The sequence below is a fragment of the Poromitra crassiceps genome, assembly GCF_964638095.1.
Source record: "Poromitra crassiceps genome assembly, chromosome: 4".
Taxonomy (NCBI): domain Eukaryota; kingdom Metazoa; phylum Chordata; class Actinopteri; order Beryciformes; family Melamphaidae; genus Poromitra; species Poromitra crassiceps.
The window spans coordinates 38,779,611-38,796,294 of NC_139626.1; the positions used below are offsets into that span (position 1 = coordinate 38,779,611).

The 16,684-nt window shown below is 43.5% G+C and overlaps 2 protein-coding genes across 4 annotated transcripts in view; one reads left to right on the top strand and one right to left on the bottom strand.

Annotated features, from left to right (window-relative positions):
- The window catches only part of rbfox2 (RNA binding fox-1 homolog 2), a 44,908-nt gene extending 35,973 nt beyond the window's left edge, over positions 1 to 8,935 (top strand). For 2 of the 3 annotated variants that reach the window (XM_083635289.1, XM_083635291.1), the window contains 7 exons: positions 42 to 141; positions 394 to 450; positions 646 to 793; positions 1,472 to 1,517; positions 4,340 to 4,431; positions 4,585 to 4,663; positions 4,784 to 8,935. In XM_083635289.1, coding sequence (XP_083491415.1) covers positions 42 to 141; positions 394 to 450; positions 646 to 793; positions 1,472 to 1,517; positions 4,340 to 4,431; positions 4,585 to 4,663; positions 4,784 to 4,828 — 567 coding nt within the window. In that variant the 3' untranslated portion in view covers positions 4,829 to 8,935. Of the gene's footprint in view, positions 1 to 41; positions 142 to 393; positions 451 to 645; positions 794 to 1,471; positions 1,518 to 4,339; positions 4,432 to 4,584; positions 4,665 to 4,783 lie in introns of those variants that run through there. The other variant, XM_083635290.1, reaches the window with a different exon arrangement.
- A 672-nt stretch (positions 8,936 to 9,607) lies between these two features.
- Positions 9,608 to 9,933, bottom strand: LOC310775210 (retinal cone rhodopsin-sensitive cGMP 3',5'-cyclic phosphodiesterase subunit gamma-like; the record flags this gene model as incomplete). The annotated part of the gene is made up of 2 exons (XM_083635314.1): positions 9,608 to 9,725; positions 9,830 to 9,933. 2 exons carry the CDS (start codon positions 9,931 to 9,933, stop codon positions 9,608 to 9,610), a joined length of 222 nt encoding a protein of 73 aa, XP_083491440.1.
- Between the last annotated feature and the right edge of the window lie 6,751 nt (positions 9,934 to 16,684).

The following is a 16,684-nucleotide window of genomic DNA, read 5'->3' on the forward strand; positions in this document are numbered from 1 at the left end:
GGGTTAAGCGTGCGTCTTGACCGCTCTCTCCCGGTGCACAGGTCAACAACGCCACGGCCAGAGTGATGACCAACAAGAAGATGACCACCCCGTACTCCAACGGGGAGGGGCTTGCAGCACTACCATACGGCAACCCGTTGTGTACGTAGCACTTTTTCTTCCAATATTTCCCACAATGCATCGTGACACACTGACAGCAGTGTACTCACAGCTGGAAGGAAGTCTTATATATATAACTTATATTTAAACGATGAAATACAAGGGAGAGATGTACATACAAATTCCATGTATATAATTTACAGCGATAATATAATAATATATAATATATAATTTTATATAGTATTGTCACTTTCTGAACAATTAATGCTGCATGCTTGTTGTTTTATGCTATAGCTGGATGGAAGTTGAGTCCCATGGTTGGAGCCATGTACAGTCCTGAGCTCTATACAGGTATGACAAGAAGGAATAGCTTTATATACTGTATGCACAAATATATAATAAATAAAATATAATATAATATAATATACAAATATAAGCACAAATAAATTGTGTAGTGATGGTGGTTTCTCAACTGAATTCCCTTCTCGCTCTCCCTCACTCTTTCCATCTCTTCAACCCCCGCCCCCCCCAATCCCTCTCTCTCAGTACCCGGGTTTCCGTACACAGCAGCGGCGGCAGCAGCTGCCTCCACCGCCGCGACCTTTCGGGGGGCTCATCTCCGGGGTCGCGGCCGGCCAGTGTACAGCGCCATCAGGGCAGCTGTGCCCCAGCCTGCCATGCCTACCTACCCGGGGTACACACACACACACACACACACACACACACACACACACACACAAATAGATCATAACTACACAGAAATATTGGTAATGAAAAGCAGTGACACATACTCGCACAATCAAACAAAACACTATCCACTCACACATCCGTTCTTTAAGTGCATGCCGTCTTACTTGAAAATAGTACTTCAGCATTGTGCATGTTGTGTGTGTTTTTAATTTGATTGAATTAATGACGTTGATAGCGTGCTGAACTGAAATACCATTTCCTTGTACCTCAAAAACGTCAACGACCAGATCATTCAAGCATTTAAATCCAACGCAGCAGTGGTTTATTGGAATAGACGCAGTGTGCCAGGAGCTGACTGGCAGAAAGAACAGTAGTGACACTTGCATGCCAGTGTTGACTGTATACAAAGAGGTGGTATTCTGTCTTGCATGTTGCACGGTGTGTAATAATCTCACCCTTCTTTTCTCTTCTCTCTTTTCACAATCTCTCTGGCACCATTATCCCACCCTCCTCCTCCTCCCTCCATCGCCACGCTCCCCCCCTCCCTTCATTGGCCACACGGTGGCGCAACGCACTATTTTCTCTCCTTCCCTATTCCAAATCCCACCACAACCACCACCACCACCACTCCTCTCTCTTCTCTTCTCTCCCCTACCCTACCGCCTTGCTCTCTCTATCTCAGTGTGATGGCCTATCAGGATGGTTTTTACGGTGCGGCTGATCTCTATGTGAGTATACCTCTCTCGCTCCTCCATGCTCTCTCTCTCTCTCTCTCTCTCCTGTGTATGGGCTTTTCAAGTGTGAGACCGCACGGACCAAACCCATAGAGCGGTGTTACTTGTGGGCGCTTTGATTCATCCGATTGAATCTTAAATTCGCATATTTTCTTATAAATGCCAATTACTTTTTGACGTTGTTGCTTTCCAAATATGCACACACAGCCTCACAGACAATGTTCCACACCGAATGCATACAAATGCGGCATTATCAAGACTTGAGCGCGCACCCCACTCTCGTCCGTGCTGCGCATTCACAAGTAGACCGCTCTGTGGCTCGTCTCTATGCATTTGTGAGTGAGTTTGTACCTATGTGATTATGAGCGTGTGTGTGTGTTTTTAATGGCGTGCGTGTGTGTGTGTGTGTGTGTGTGTGTGTGTGTGTGTGTGACCAGGTTGACAATAGCTTGTTTCTGTTCTCTTCTGTAGACTAGTGTTTCAGGACATTAGTGGCAGATTGGCCCAGGTAGGGTTGACACACCTTTGTGTGAGAGCCAGTGTGCATCCTCCTCGTCTCTCCAATGACTTGCGTGCTGCTAGACATTATTGAGCATCTGAGATTGAAATGCTCTTCTCTGTCTTCTTCTACTAACTCACTGGAACATCTGACATGGGCGGAGTTGCGGAAGGGGGGAGAAAATAATTTAAGTTGAAATCTGACTGAAGTTAAAAGACTGACGAATATTCAGCGTGGAAATGGCATTGGCAGAATCCCTGCAGTGCAAATAAGATGTCAAAAAATGTGTCCGTGCAAATGAGATAGTTGAACCGTGTGGGTCACATACACATTTCATTGGGGATACATTTTTAGTCTTGGATCAGGTGTAATCCATGTCCATGCCACCAGCCCACTATCTATATAATATATAGATTATATATACCTATAGATAATATAGATATATAGACCTAATTTACATATGATGTAAATTAGGTGACTATCTCTTCCTCAATGTGCAAATATTCATTGGATTTTTCGTCTTAGTTATTAGTGTGGAGTCGACCAGAATTTCAACACTCCATACCAGAACATACGGCCTTCTGCATGTGTAAATTGACATCATGATGTGGAGGCTTGATACATCAAAACAACACGAAGCAAACACGTAACAATAAATACTATTAAATAAATGACTGTGTGATGCACCTAGAACTTCAGAAAGCATAATAATAATAATCAAGACATTCTCTAAAACTGGGATGTTTGGGGGTGAAAACTGAAAAGCAAAGAAGCCACAATATTATTTTTCATGCCAGGCCCATCTGGTCATGCCTTATCCCATTTATTTTCATTTGGTCCATTTCAGATATTAAAACTACATATGGCATACTAACCTTACATACCATATATACCATAACGCCTCAGACAAGATGATGCGCTGCTAGCATGAAATGAATAGCAGACAATAAATAAGACATGAAAAACGATTTGATGGCTAAAAGCGGAGCAGCGAGACAATTAGCCAATACGATAAAAGCAGTGTAGGGCAGAAACATACAAGGCTATTTATCCAATTACAGCAGTTAATTCAGACCCCTTCCCGGAATCTCCCTATCTGTTTCACCTGTGGCATGCTAACTGAATCAATGTCGGCATGCAGACATACTTACAAGGCTTACTCCTCCCCCCCTCCCTCCCACTTCCTCCCCCTGTTTCTCCTCCTGCTTTTCTCTTTCTTTCTTTCTCTTCTTTCCATTCACCCCTTCCAAATTCTTCCATCCTCTCCAGTCAATACTTGAACACTATTTCTCTTCTGTTATTCTCCATTCTCACTTTCCTCAATGATTTCTCCTCATGTCTACTTGATATCACCCCTTTTCTTTTCATCCCTTCTTTTCTATCACCCCACCTTCCCTCTCCTCCTGCCCCTCCCCCTCCCCCTCCCCATAGCAGCAAGTGTGTGGTCCTGAATGCGGGGACTTGGTCATGTGACTGATCCTATAGGGTAGAATGCAGTGGTGTGTGTGCGTTGTTTTGATAGGGATGTTTGGCCTAATCCACTGTGCGTCCTCCTGAGTTTGGGAAAGCATGCTGTGTTCCATCAGTGATCTGGTCCGCTGGCGCCCCCCTGAGTCTGTGTGTGTGTATGCGCGTGCGAGCGCGTGCGTGCGTTCCCATTTAATCCGACTGGCTGACTGTCCTTACACCTGTGGTGTTGTGTGTGTGTGTGTGTGTGTGTGTGTGTGTGTGTGTCTGTCTGTCCATCAGCTGTCCATACAACATAAATAATGACACGATCATCTTTGCCACCCCTTCCCCTTTCTTTAACTGTATGTTTTTGGTAGGGGAACGGGGGCGGGGCACAGTTATGGGTATGAACGCTCTCTTCCTCCATGCCAAACAAGCAAACAAACGCACCACGGGAGTCATCATAATAGACGCTTGAATGCCAGACGGCAGTACGTTCCGACCGGTGAAATCCAGTAAAAACAATCAAAGAACCTTTTTTTCCCCCCTCCGTCTGGTCTAGTTTGTGTTGGTCATGGAGGGGGAGACCCACACAGAGCCTGAGCTACATCCTTGTGAATGCTGTACTGCACCAGATTAGCCAGTGTTGCCGACTGTCTGCTTGTTAATCTCTCGCTCTCTTCTCAGCAGTTCTTCTCACAATGTAACCCTTTAGATGCAATGCTAGTCTGTTAGCGGCGCACACAGAGGGACGAGACAGACTTTAACAAGAACGTTCCCTTTCTGTCTCTCCTTCTCACCCATCTATCCTTCAATTGCATCACTCTCTTCTCTCTCTCTCCGTCTCTCCTCCATCACCGCCTCACAGGGTGGCTATGCAGCGTATCGTTACGCCCAGCCGACCGCAGTAGCGACTCCCGCGACGGCGGCGGCTGCAGCAGCAGCAGCTTACAGTGACAGGTGAGTGGGCAGAGAAAGTGAGAGTGCGGCCCTGAAAGGGGTTTTTGAAAATATCCTTTTGTGCTTTGGGACAGAAAAATCTTGCTTATTTTCCCTTTGAATGTTGGTACTTAATGCTTGATTGTTGTTGTTATGTTGTTGTTTTTTCCGCAGCTATGGACGGGTGTATACGGCAGATCCATACCATGGTATGGCTGCGCTCAACCCAGCTGCCTACGGTGTCGGAGCCATGGTACGACCACCCCCCAATACAACATGCACGATCACGTGAACATTTTTCAACTATTTAATGTCATTTGATTGCATTGTGCTATTCTATTTTTCGGACTTTGCTCTGTCTTTCTTCCTGCAGGCCACGCTGTACAGGGGGGGCTACAGCAGATTCGCCCCCTACTAACGGACACTACATTTCCCAGGAGCTCCTCTCTTCCCATTGAATTTCTCTGAAAGAGCTCCCTCTGTTGTCATGGAGGTGGACTGCACCCTGTTTACAGCGTGTGGAGTCTGCCACAGCGAAGATATTTCAGATCCCACCCCCAGTGCAGTCGCCCACTTTTTCTTATATATGCTACTATAAAAAAAAAAATAGAGGAATGCTGTATTAAAAGACTGACGGATGGCCTTACATAAAAAAAGAAGAAAAAAAGAGACTTAAAATGGCCGCCTAATCTATTGCACGGCTGTATTATAGTCCCCCCCGCCCCCCTCCCCTTCCTATTCCCTCAACACTTGAGCAGCACAAGACGCGAGATGGAGCCCAGATGTTCTTCCAAAGGCAGTAACTAGTGCATGGATAACTAACAGCTGTCTCCCATGTAAAAGAACGAGCCAAGTGCCGTGTGTGTGGCCTGCACACACTCAACATGTAAGGAAAATGGAGGCAAACAAGCAATCATGGAACCGAGGGTCTTTTTTTTTCCCCCCTGTCCGCAAAACAACGTGGGACAGGCAGAGAGCGGGGGGAAAACATTTTGAAAGCGGAACGATAAAAACACCCACCCGAAGGATTTTGTAATTCTTGTAATTCCCTCTGGCGTGGGCGGAGAGCAACGGCGGGGATCGCTTGCTGCGTTCTGATAAGAGGAAGACGGGGGGGGGGGAAAACACGCTGGCCGAAAGAAATCACCTGGAAAAGCTGAAGGAGGGAGGGTTATTAGAGCTATACCTTACCTCAAAGTTTTCTTAGTATGTGGAAATGGTGAACCTTTAAACTTAAAAATTGTTATGATATGCAAAGAAATTAGTTTAGAGAGAAAAAAAAAGTTACCAAATTATTATTATTATTGTTATTATTACCATTACTACCATCATTTTGTCTCGTTTTGACTCGAGTACACAGCGGTCACTTTGCTGTTACTGAACACTAAATAAACACCACGACACTACACCGAATAGAGCAAATGTTTTTCCTTGCTTAGTTGATGTTAGGCTTAGATCCAAACATAACCGACATCCAATCATCACCAGAACCCCGGGGTTCAAGTATCTGTTGATCCTTTTTGAGTGTTTTCAAGTAGAGATTTATTATTTGGATTTCCCCTCATGCTCCATCTTTTATTGAGCAAGTCAAACTTTAAACTAGTCTTCCTGAAACAAATCATTAAGTTGGCAATTATAAGTCGCGACAGAGAGGGGTTCTGTCTGCGAGTCGATAGAAAATATTTAAATGCAAAACACCATACTATTGTGCATATTTCTAATATCCGTATATACTCTATTTCCAAATGTGGCTGTTTTTTTGGCTTTTGTTTTGTTTTATTTTTGGTTCCAAAGATTTGTAGAAAGCACATTTTTCTGCTTGTATGTATAAATATATTATCTTTGTTATTGTTATCAGGATCCTTGATAATCCTATTGCTGTCTTTTTGTTACTTTGGTTCATGCTCTATTTTTCTATCTGTACAAGTTGTTCCTTCTGTAGTGAGGTGCCAGTTTGGTTTCATTCATCCAGCTTGGCTTTTTTGTGTGCTCTAACATTATCGAGATGAGGGGAAGACCCGAGTCATGAGAGCGAGGGGGAAACTAAGGAATGCATGTAACACTACCAAACCTTTTTGCGTTCTCTCAAATATTCTGTCTTTTTTTGTTTTGCTGTTGGTTAGGCTAATGATGATAGGATCTGGTAGCATGAGAATTAATTGTACTTCAGAATATCCAGGAATGGCTAAAAACATTGGGCCTCACTGTATGATATATTTTTCTCGTGTCCATAGTTTACAGGTGACTGTGCCCTTTGGAATGGATGAGCACAGGCCTGTGGCACTTGTCAAGGGTTGAAGCCAATTATACTTTATTACTTTATTCTTTTATTCAGTTTGTCTTTTTATTCAATTTGTTTGAGGAGATTCCTTGCATTTCAACGCTGAAGTCTGTCAGTTTGGCCGGTGTGGCCGCTCCAGGTTTGTTTTGAAGGTATACGGTAAAATGTCTGAAAGTGTTATCACTCATTAAAAAAAATAGTTAATATTCTGACATCATGGTTTAACACAGATAATGTCATTGTGGGATATGAACTAAGTACAAAGAAATACTCGTTTAAAATGCTGCAAAGTTTTGTTTTCTCTTCAACTGTCTTCTTCCTCCAGTAGCGTTAACTCATTTCGTGGTTGCCTTTCTGTTTACCACTGCTCACACATGACCTCTAGAGGTCAATAACATTATTTCTTCTCATAAATGTGCTGCTGTTGGGTTTTGTTGAAGTCATTACATTTGACTTTTTTAATAGTTCCATATTTACTACAGAATGTGCTCTGGACAACATGGGGAGGGCGAAAAAAGAAAATACGAAAACCTAGCCAAAGATGCTAACAGTCGGTCCCTCCACTTTCTGGTCCCCAACTTGAGAAGTGCTACACTAAAATGCACAAAGATGGACTTACCGAGCCACTGAAGGCATGGACAACCAGCATGAGCGATAGTAGCCTACTTGTCGAGTTAAAAAAAATGTTTTGCATGATCTTGTGTATTTCATATTCGACTTCTGAGCAGCAGAACCCAGTTGTGTTCTTCTTTGCCACTAAACCCTACAGAGTATGCTAGGCAGCTAGCCATTTGATGCTAATGTCAGTAGGCTAAACGTTATGAAGAACACAGCGCTGTTTGGCAAAGAAGGCCGGCTGATGGACAAAATGGCTGCTCTGGACACGAACACGGGGCGTTATTTCTTTTTTCCTATGATGGCCTCGCCATCGATGTGTTGGGTTTAGGCATAAGGAGTGATGATTGGTTAAAGGGCCACTTCACCGCTTTTCAACCAGCTTTGTGCCCTTCCAATCTGGGTAGCATGTGCAGATGAACAATGTTTAACTTCGCTCCATGTTTCCTGCACCGAGAGCTCCCTGTTCATCTGCGGGCAGAAACTCCACCCCCGCAAGCTGGTATGGCTCATAAAGGCTTGTTAACTCATTGAGTGCCAGCCACTTTTGGAGAACGGACGCTCCCAGTGCCAGAGTTTCAGAGTGTTTTCAGTGATTTCTCGAGGCCCACAGAATATTGTGTGATATTACTATGTAAACACGCACAAAGAACGAGGAGACTATTGTATCAGCAGCAAAAAAAAGTTTATTGATATCATTTTCCGTTCTTTAGTTATCAGCCGGAGAAGATAGGTCAAAAACAGCAAAAACATGCGTTTCCATCTAGGAGCTGAGATATTGAGCCTTTTGTGAAATTAAGCATTTCAAGCAAATCACTAACTCTGAAACTAATATTTTCTGACCTGAAACATCTGAACAGTAATTTCCTTCAATATAACAGCACCCCCACCCCCCTCTACTGCAAACTCCTCCTCCGTGGGTGTGTCTCTGGTGGCTTTGCTCGCTCTGCTGCTTGTCAGGCGAGTCTGCTGCTTGCGGATCCAGCAGCAGTCGTCATTGGCACTCAATGAGTTAAAGCTCTCCATCCGATTCTCCGGTTGCAGGCATACAAAAAAAGAGGAAGTGCAATCTGTAGTTCGAATAGCCATAGGAGCCGGTGCAGCTTCAAGATCTACTCCACTTCCTAGAACCAGTGACATCACTGGTTCTAGGAAGTAGAGCAGATCCTGAAGCCGCACCCCAGAGACAAGTGAGAGCATTGAAAACATCTTGTACCTTGTGTTTCACACTATACCCCGATTTTGGGTAGATGGAGATTAGGTTCAAAAGCGGTGAATAGTTCCTTTAAGGTTAGGGTAAAATATCAGGGTAAGCCAATCGGAAGCAGAGTAGGGCGGGTCAAACACCCATCCTAGGAAGAAGAAAAAAATCTTGCCCGTGGGGCGGCTTCATTTCCCTCCCTGTCACGGGTTTTCTTGTCATTGTATTATATTATATTAGCTATGTGATCATTCTTCATAGTCGCTATGGTTTCCAATGACCGGTCCTCCCCCTCTGTCATGTCTATATCCCCTTGACTGCCATTATGTTATTTTGTTATTGAATGTCCATATAAAATGTTTTATATAAAAATTGTTTTGTTGTGATTAAGCATTCAGTTTGTTTTCATTTGTTTGTTTAGTAAACTGGATGTGCATTATTTTGTTTCCCATTTTATTTCACACACACACACACACACACACACACACACTTTGTGCCCATACGAGTAGTTTGATGTATTAATTTAAATGAAGAACCCATGTTTTATATATGCAGATTATACATGCTGTTTTCATTTTCTCTAAAACCCTAAAATGTTTCTGGACTATCAGCATCTAATATAAGGCTCGTTTGGTTTTTCACACTAGAGAGAAACTCACAAAAGGCTTTTCTTGTGAAAATATTGATATTTATTGAGCGATTTTCTCTACTCCCATTTCTACTGTGGACAAATTCACATTCACAGTTTAAAAAAATATATAACTTTACATCTTCAGCTGCATGAAGAAAGACACTCCAAGGAGGGAGGGTGAGGAGAAGGCAGGAGAGGGGAGCAAGACTGGTTGAGATATCAAACCCTCTTTGCTCTCGTCCACGAATTCCCCAATCGATGCATCTTTTCAATATACTGCATATCTTATATATTCACATCCATCAGGTTCACCACTTGCCATGTATTGCTCACAGCAAGTAATTTGAGGTCCGCTTTGTTTCCCACAGAAAAGCCTTGTGCAGCGTGGCGTAATGTAACACCCACAGTGGGGGAGGATGGTATTTAAGGAATATGAGTGCAAGGAGGGATGAACAGACTGGAGGGGGATCTAGACGATTCCGTATTTGGCCAGGTCACTGAGCTCCATGTCGCCGAAGGCCTCCCATGGGCAAACCACTGTGATGTCTGTGCCCAGACCCTCCATGCCGGGGATCTCGTCCCCGAATCTGATTGGGAGAAACGAGAAACGGGTCAAAACCATGCTTTCTAGTGAATAAGAACACTTGGGTTTTTCATTGGCTATGTGTCTGTTCTGTCCGGTCCAGCTCACCCCTTCTGGCCAGGCTTGGGGGCCTTGCTCTTGAAGGTGCGAGTGGTCCTCTGCTTGAACTTGGGAGGAGCCCTCTTCTCAGCGGGAGTTGCAACGTCTGCCATTGTGTTCAGTTACTGAGAGAAAGAAAGAGGAACGACAGTCAGTGTGAGTTGGATTGAAATGACGCCAAAGCTGTTTTATAACTCCATAAAACCCTGTTACACAAACAGACCCTGCCCAGAGTAGAAATTGCCCTAATCTCTGTCTATTTTTACACCTTGGCTTTAGAGTTTAGAGATGAATTACTCTTGGCCAGGTTACATAGCCCACATCTCAGGACCAAAATACCACCCAGTTCATCTGAAGTCAACAAGAATGTTGTGTAACTAAATCCTGAGTTTAAGGAGACCCCCCCCCCCAGCCCCACTAAACCATTAATTCCCAATCTGCCTTAATCCCATCCCTTCCTGACCTCACTTGACTGGATTTTTATTTTACAGGAATGCTCAGCAACGCTTTTGACTGAATGGTAAATGGTAAATGGCCTGCATTTATATAGCGCTTTTATCCAAAGCGCTTTACAATCAGTAGATAGTCTACATTCACCCATTCATACACCGATGGTGGCAGGCTGCCACGCAGGGTGCCTACACACCATCGCAAGGAGGGTTAGGTGTCTTGCGCAAGGACACAGCGACAGCAGCTGGGAGGGAGCGGGGATCGAACCGCCAACCCTTGCGTCGTTGGCCGACCCGCTCTACCTCCTGAGCTAAAGCCGCCTAAGGCAGTTTGACCACTCAATCCTTTGTGCTCATGATAATGATGTTTACTCTGAACACAAATAGACAAATATGTTTTCGTTGAATCGCCCATCAAGTCAGCAGATATCCAATCACAATTCCTGCATTTCACACATCTCTTGTTGACTAATGTAGTGTGAAATGGAATGACATGACTTTTCTCATGGTCCAAGACACATTTCTCTACAGGGAAACAAGTCAATATACATATCATTTCCTGTATGGCTATTTTAGCTGCATGACTGCTATCCAATGGCCAAGGGAAGGATGTCTGCATCGATCAGTAAATATGTGCAGATATCAATTGTGCCTATGGATGCGAACTTATCGGTTTGTCTCATCGGGATCAACACAACTAATAACATGATGTGTTTTCTCCAATACAGAAGCACCGAAGATTTGTATCCCCCCATTTGGAGAAAGTGACACTTGCTGCAAATCAAGTTATGGAAATGATTGTAGTTGTAGTTGATCAAGTAAATCCTCGCTAGGCAAAATAGTAACCCTAACCCTAACCCCCTAGACAATATCTATATTTTAGAGAGATCTCATTTAATTTGAATTCAAACACTTGTATGTTCAGTTAACGTTCACACGTTGAGCAGAAAAATAGCACACGATGTGTCAACCTCAATAAAAAAGTTCCTCTTCACACCATGCAAACAATGTTTCCAACACTGATATTTAGGATTCTGTTCCTTCTGTCTGTCAGATTAATAAGTGACAAAACACCAGTTGAGATTTTTGTGGGGGGGGGGGGGGCGGGTACTGATATTCTCTTGTTCAAGTTTCTTCTATCACAACTGATTATCTTTGGGTTGTGGCCTGTTCAGGTCAAAATAAGACATTTGAGGATGTCAACTTGGGCTTTGGAGAAAACGTGATTGACATTTTTCAATCTTTTTGTAACATTTCATAGACCAAATGACTATTCAATTAGTCAAGAAGATAATCGACAGATTAATTGATAGTAGGGGGGGGGGGGGTCATTAGTTGAAGCTAATCTAGAGAAAAATGACTGAATGAGAAGTACTCAAATAGTCCAAGGCCTCCTCTAGGAGAGCAACACCTACAACACAGATAATTTAGCCTTTCACTTTTTAAAAGCCACTATAGTGGATAAAGGCACTTCTACCACTTACAATCTGAAGGCATTCTCTCTAAGCACTTTTCTGCAGATCTCATTCAGACTGAAACATTATGTTCTTTAATGGAGAAAGCAATTAACTACCCAAAGGTCCCAGCAGGGTAAGCGCAGCGTAGTTTGGTCCTACCTGTCTCTGCAGTGGAACGCCGTGTCTCTCTGACGATCTTCTCGCTTGTGTCTTTCTGGTCGGTCCTGATGTCATCTTTTATACTCCTCCTGTTTAATCCTCCTAACATGCTCACTCTGTTATTCCCACGCTCCTCACCTCCACTGTCCTGCCCTTTCTCACGCCCTCTCTCTAATTAGCCCCACGCTCTATTAGATTAAGAGAGAGCTCAAAGGATGAAGGCTGTTGACGTCCAGTAGTCTGAATGTGGGGGGGTAAAAATGGACGAGCCATCCCATGTGAAGGAGTTGTTTACATTAAGAGGACTCCAAGTACTGAACAACTAAGTAGGATTTTCACTTTTAACACTGAACACACAGTGTGCTCCTTTCTCTGAGTACAGGATGTTTTCCTTCGCCTGATTGGAAGAATAATCCAACCTGGTGCATGTTTTCTAGATGCATACCTGCTCCATTGGAAAATTTCAAAGCAAGTCAGTTGTAGCAATAGTAGGCTATGCTCTTTATTCCCCAGACCTCACAAATTGCCGAAACATAGGCACTAATAAGTTTTTTCCATTGCTATAAATTAAACGCACTCTGCATTTAACAAATTTACGTGCACTTAATAAAAAAAGATGCAGTTACAGTATCCACTCCAGTATTAGCCACATTTCACTAGTTGTAATTCAACTCGATAAAAAGAAAAAAGAAAAAAAAAGTTGCAAATCAAACACTTTAGGGGGCCTGAAACCCTAGGCTCGCTCGCCGCAAGCAGCTCGGCCGCCACGCAGCCTCGCCCGCAGCTCAGCCGCTGCGTGGCCTCGCCTGCTCTATTGGCATGCGCAGCGCACATTTCATCAACTTCGCATCACTGATGACATCACCGTCACTGATGATGTCACAATGCCTATGACATTACTGATGATATCACAATGCCTATGACATCATCAGTGCTCATGGCATGCTGTGTGCTTGGGTGCAGCTGATTTCTCTCTCTCTCTCTCTGTGTGTGTGTGTGTGTGTGTGTGTGTGTGTGTGTGTGTGTGTGTGTGTGTGTGTGTGTGTGTATGTGTGTGTGTGTGTGTGTCTGTGTGTGTGTGTGTGTGTGCGTGTGTGTGTGTGTGTGTGTGTGTGTGTGTGTGTTTTAATCACGTCATGATCACTACAACATGCAGTGAGGTTCAAATTTAATAAATAGCTACATCTCTGACACCTTGTGACAACCAAAGCACAGCAAATAGCGCTTCCCTGCCTAACTGGCCTTTATAGATGAACTATTCTTAAAAAAAAAAAAAAAATCTTTAAGTGAGGGGGCAGAAAATTGAACTGAGGGTGCAAAGCCCCCTGACGCCCCCTCGTGGTTGCCCGGCCCGATGATGAGTACAGTCCTACTCTATTCTGAACTCATAGGCAATGAAGTTATTCATTTCACACTCTAGATGATGCCATGCTTGTTGTTCGGTGGTGGTGTGGAGATGATTGTGTTACACCTGGTTGATCCTGGCTCCTTGCCAAAAAAAAAGTTGTTTTAATATTTTCTTTGCAAATTTCAGAGTTTTTACCCCTCAGAATATTACCCCCTCCCCCTGGCTGTGGTAAAACAACAACTACAACAATTGTAGTTCAGTCCAAATCTAACTTAGGTTTGAATTCCGGTCCATTTGGTCATTGAAAGCAGATATAAAACTTTAGTATTGATGTGGATTAATTTATAATACAATGTGGCTTAATACAGGGAGTAAGGACTGCTGTCAGGCTTAATGCAAGATTGTCCAAGATGGGAAATTGCCCTTTCAACAAGTCAGCCATGTGTTTACATGCAGGAGGGAGGGGAAAATCTGTGATTAAACTATGATAAACGGTGTGTAGACCTTACTGGAATATTACATTATCACAAGTGGGTAGGGTTCTCAAGCTGCAGAACTATATGGATGCATAAAATATCTATAAAATATGGTTGATATGAGGGGTGACAGAGTAGCATACCGAATGTTACGGACTCTGATAGTGTTGTTTTTTGTGTGCTTAATGATACAACGATGCGATGTCACATTTGGCCAGATTCTCTTTTTATTTTTTGCTCTATAATGCTAATTATTCCCAGTCACTCAAACCATTGACAGTAAATATTTACAAGCAGACACACCACAGACACACCACATTTTAAACACATGTTGACTGAAATATACCTTGAAATAGCTACACCTTATATTTATACCTGGTTAACGTCCTCCCCTCATCTATTTGCATCTGAGGGCTGAGGTGAGACATAAGAGGGGTTGAAAACATGAGAGAGTAAAGCTGACCAATAATGACAGAATGAACATCTGATGGGATTACCTGGAGGACTTTAAAAGAGGGGCAGAGAGAGAGAGAGAGACACATGCAAGAAGACATCTGATACCAACTCACCACACCATCAGCAGCACACTGTGCAACTGCAACCAGGTAGGCTGAAACTGCAATCTTCTCATCTTAGGCGCATGGTGCTGAGAATCACAGGCTTTTAGCTGCTTCGTTAGGTTGACTGAGAGATGTGAAATTGTCTTTGCAACAAGCCCGGAGACGGATTCCTTTCTTGATAGAGTATTATCTCTGAGGTGGAGAACTGGGACTGTTGAAGGTTTTCTGAATACTTAATAGTAATTCTGTATATCTGTGCTGCTCTGCCTGTTGATCTCTCTATCTAGTACTGTTAGTACTGTCAGGCCAGGCTCTTAAAAAGAGATGCATCACGCACATTCATAGAATGATGTTGGTCTCCTGTACTTGTCAGTTAACACCCTTGTTTGATTGCGAGAAATAATTATTTTAGAGGTATTTTGGGTATTGCTTATATATAATTTCAGTCTGTTGATGTGTACTTTGATGGCCAGTTGATGGATTGTTGAAGTTGAAGAGAAACATGCTAATGTGGAGAATGATTTTTAATGATATGAAGGGGAATTCTTGGTTCTTGTTCTATAGAACTAGGCTCAGATTTGTTTTTTGTCTTTCTCTCTCTCTCAGTAACTAAACACAATGGCAGATGTTGCGACTCCCGCTGATAAGAGGGCTCCTCCCAAGTTCAAGCAGAGGACCGCTCGCACCTTCAAGAGCAAGGCCCCCAAGCCTGGCCAGAAGGGGTGAGCTGGACTTGTGCTGACCAACACACACACACACACACACACACACACGCACACGCACACGCACACGCACACGCATACGCACACACGCACGCACACACACGCACACACACACACACACACACACACACACACACACACACACACACACACACACACACACACACACACACACACACACACACACACACACACACACAATAATTATTCTACAAGAGGCTGCTCAGCATGTAGTTTATAATGTAAAATCTCAGCTTAGCTTAGCTCTCTCAGCTTTACCAACTTATACTCATAATAAGAGTTTTTTTTCTGTCTCGTCCAATCAGATTTGGGGACGAGATCCCCGGCATGGAGGGTCTGGGCACAGACATCACAGTGGTTTGCCCATGGGAGGCCTTCGGCGACATGGAGCTCGGTGACCTGGCCAAATACGGAATCGTCTAGACCGCCTCCTCTGGCCTTTACCTCTCCATGACCACGGCTTTCCTGCACTTCTTCCCTTTTTTCATGAAGGCGTTGAGAATCTTTAATGCTTTGTCCTTTATCCATTGTCCTTAATCCCCCCTCTCTCTCTCTCTCTTTCTCTCTCTCTCTCTCTCTTTCCCTCTCTTCCTTCTCACTCTCCTCCTTTCCTCAGGTCCCTTCTCTTCCCCCCCTTGTCTCTCTAATGAAAGCTGGCAGCACTGTTCTGCTCCCCTCTGCCTTCTCCTCATTCTCAACCTCCTGTCCTTGAGGCTGATTTTTTTGTATGCCCAGATGTCTATTTGTGTATTGGCTGAATAAAATGCTATTTTTCTGTCACTCCTAATGTCTACGATCACTTTATTGTTCAGTGAGCTCACTCCAGTCAAGTAAAAGAAAAACAACAACACTTGAGATAGGAACAATTGAACACATATTGTCGATTGTCCCCCACCAAAGGGAGGGGGGGCAATGGATTGGTGTCCATCCGTACATTTGTTCACATTGTAACGTTGAATTTGTGCCACTAGGTGGCGGCACTGACAATGAATGGGACTGACCCAAGGGTGGATACATCACTGATGGGCGACAACATGTTTACTATACACCTGTAAATTATCTCCAAAGAAAATGTGCTCTTCAGTCATTTCTATTGACCGTATAGGGCCAGGCTATTCACAAAGCAGACTTTTTGAACACTTTTGTATTATTTATAATAATAATAATTATTATTATTAGATTATTTTTGCCCTTATTGGATGGGACAGATGATGAACGGGGTGGGGAGAGAGAGGGGATGACATGGGGCAAGGGACCACAGGTCGGAATCGAACCCCGGTCGGCCACGAGAGGGACTGAGCCTTGGTGGTACACGCTCTACCAGATGAGCCACCATGATACCCCAACATTTTGAACACATGCAGTGGGAAACTGGATGTACCGCCCTTCTCTCCTACTGATGCATAATACTGTACAAACATTTTGCATTTCTCAGCTCTGTTGAAAATAAACAACAACACATTATATAAATGGATAAGACGGGACAGCCTGGCCCTACACCCATTCATATTTGGCCCATTTTTGCTACCAGAGTCTAGCATACACTAAAACTAAATCTTATGAAACCTTAATTTCATCCCTGAAATGTCTTTAATTTCTCAATCACATAGCTTAAAATAACATACGGTATAGCTTTTGAAATAGTAAGGGTTACTTTCATGGGTTTCTAAGG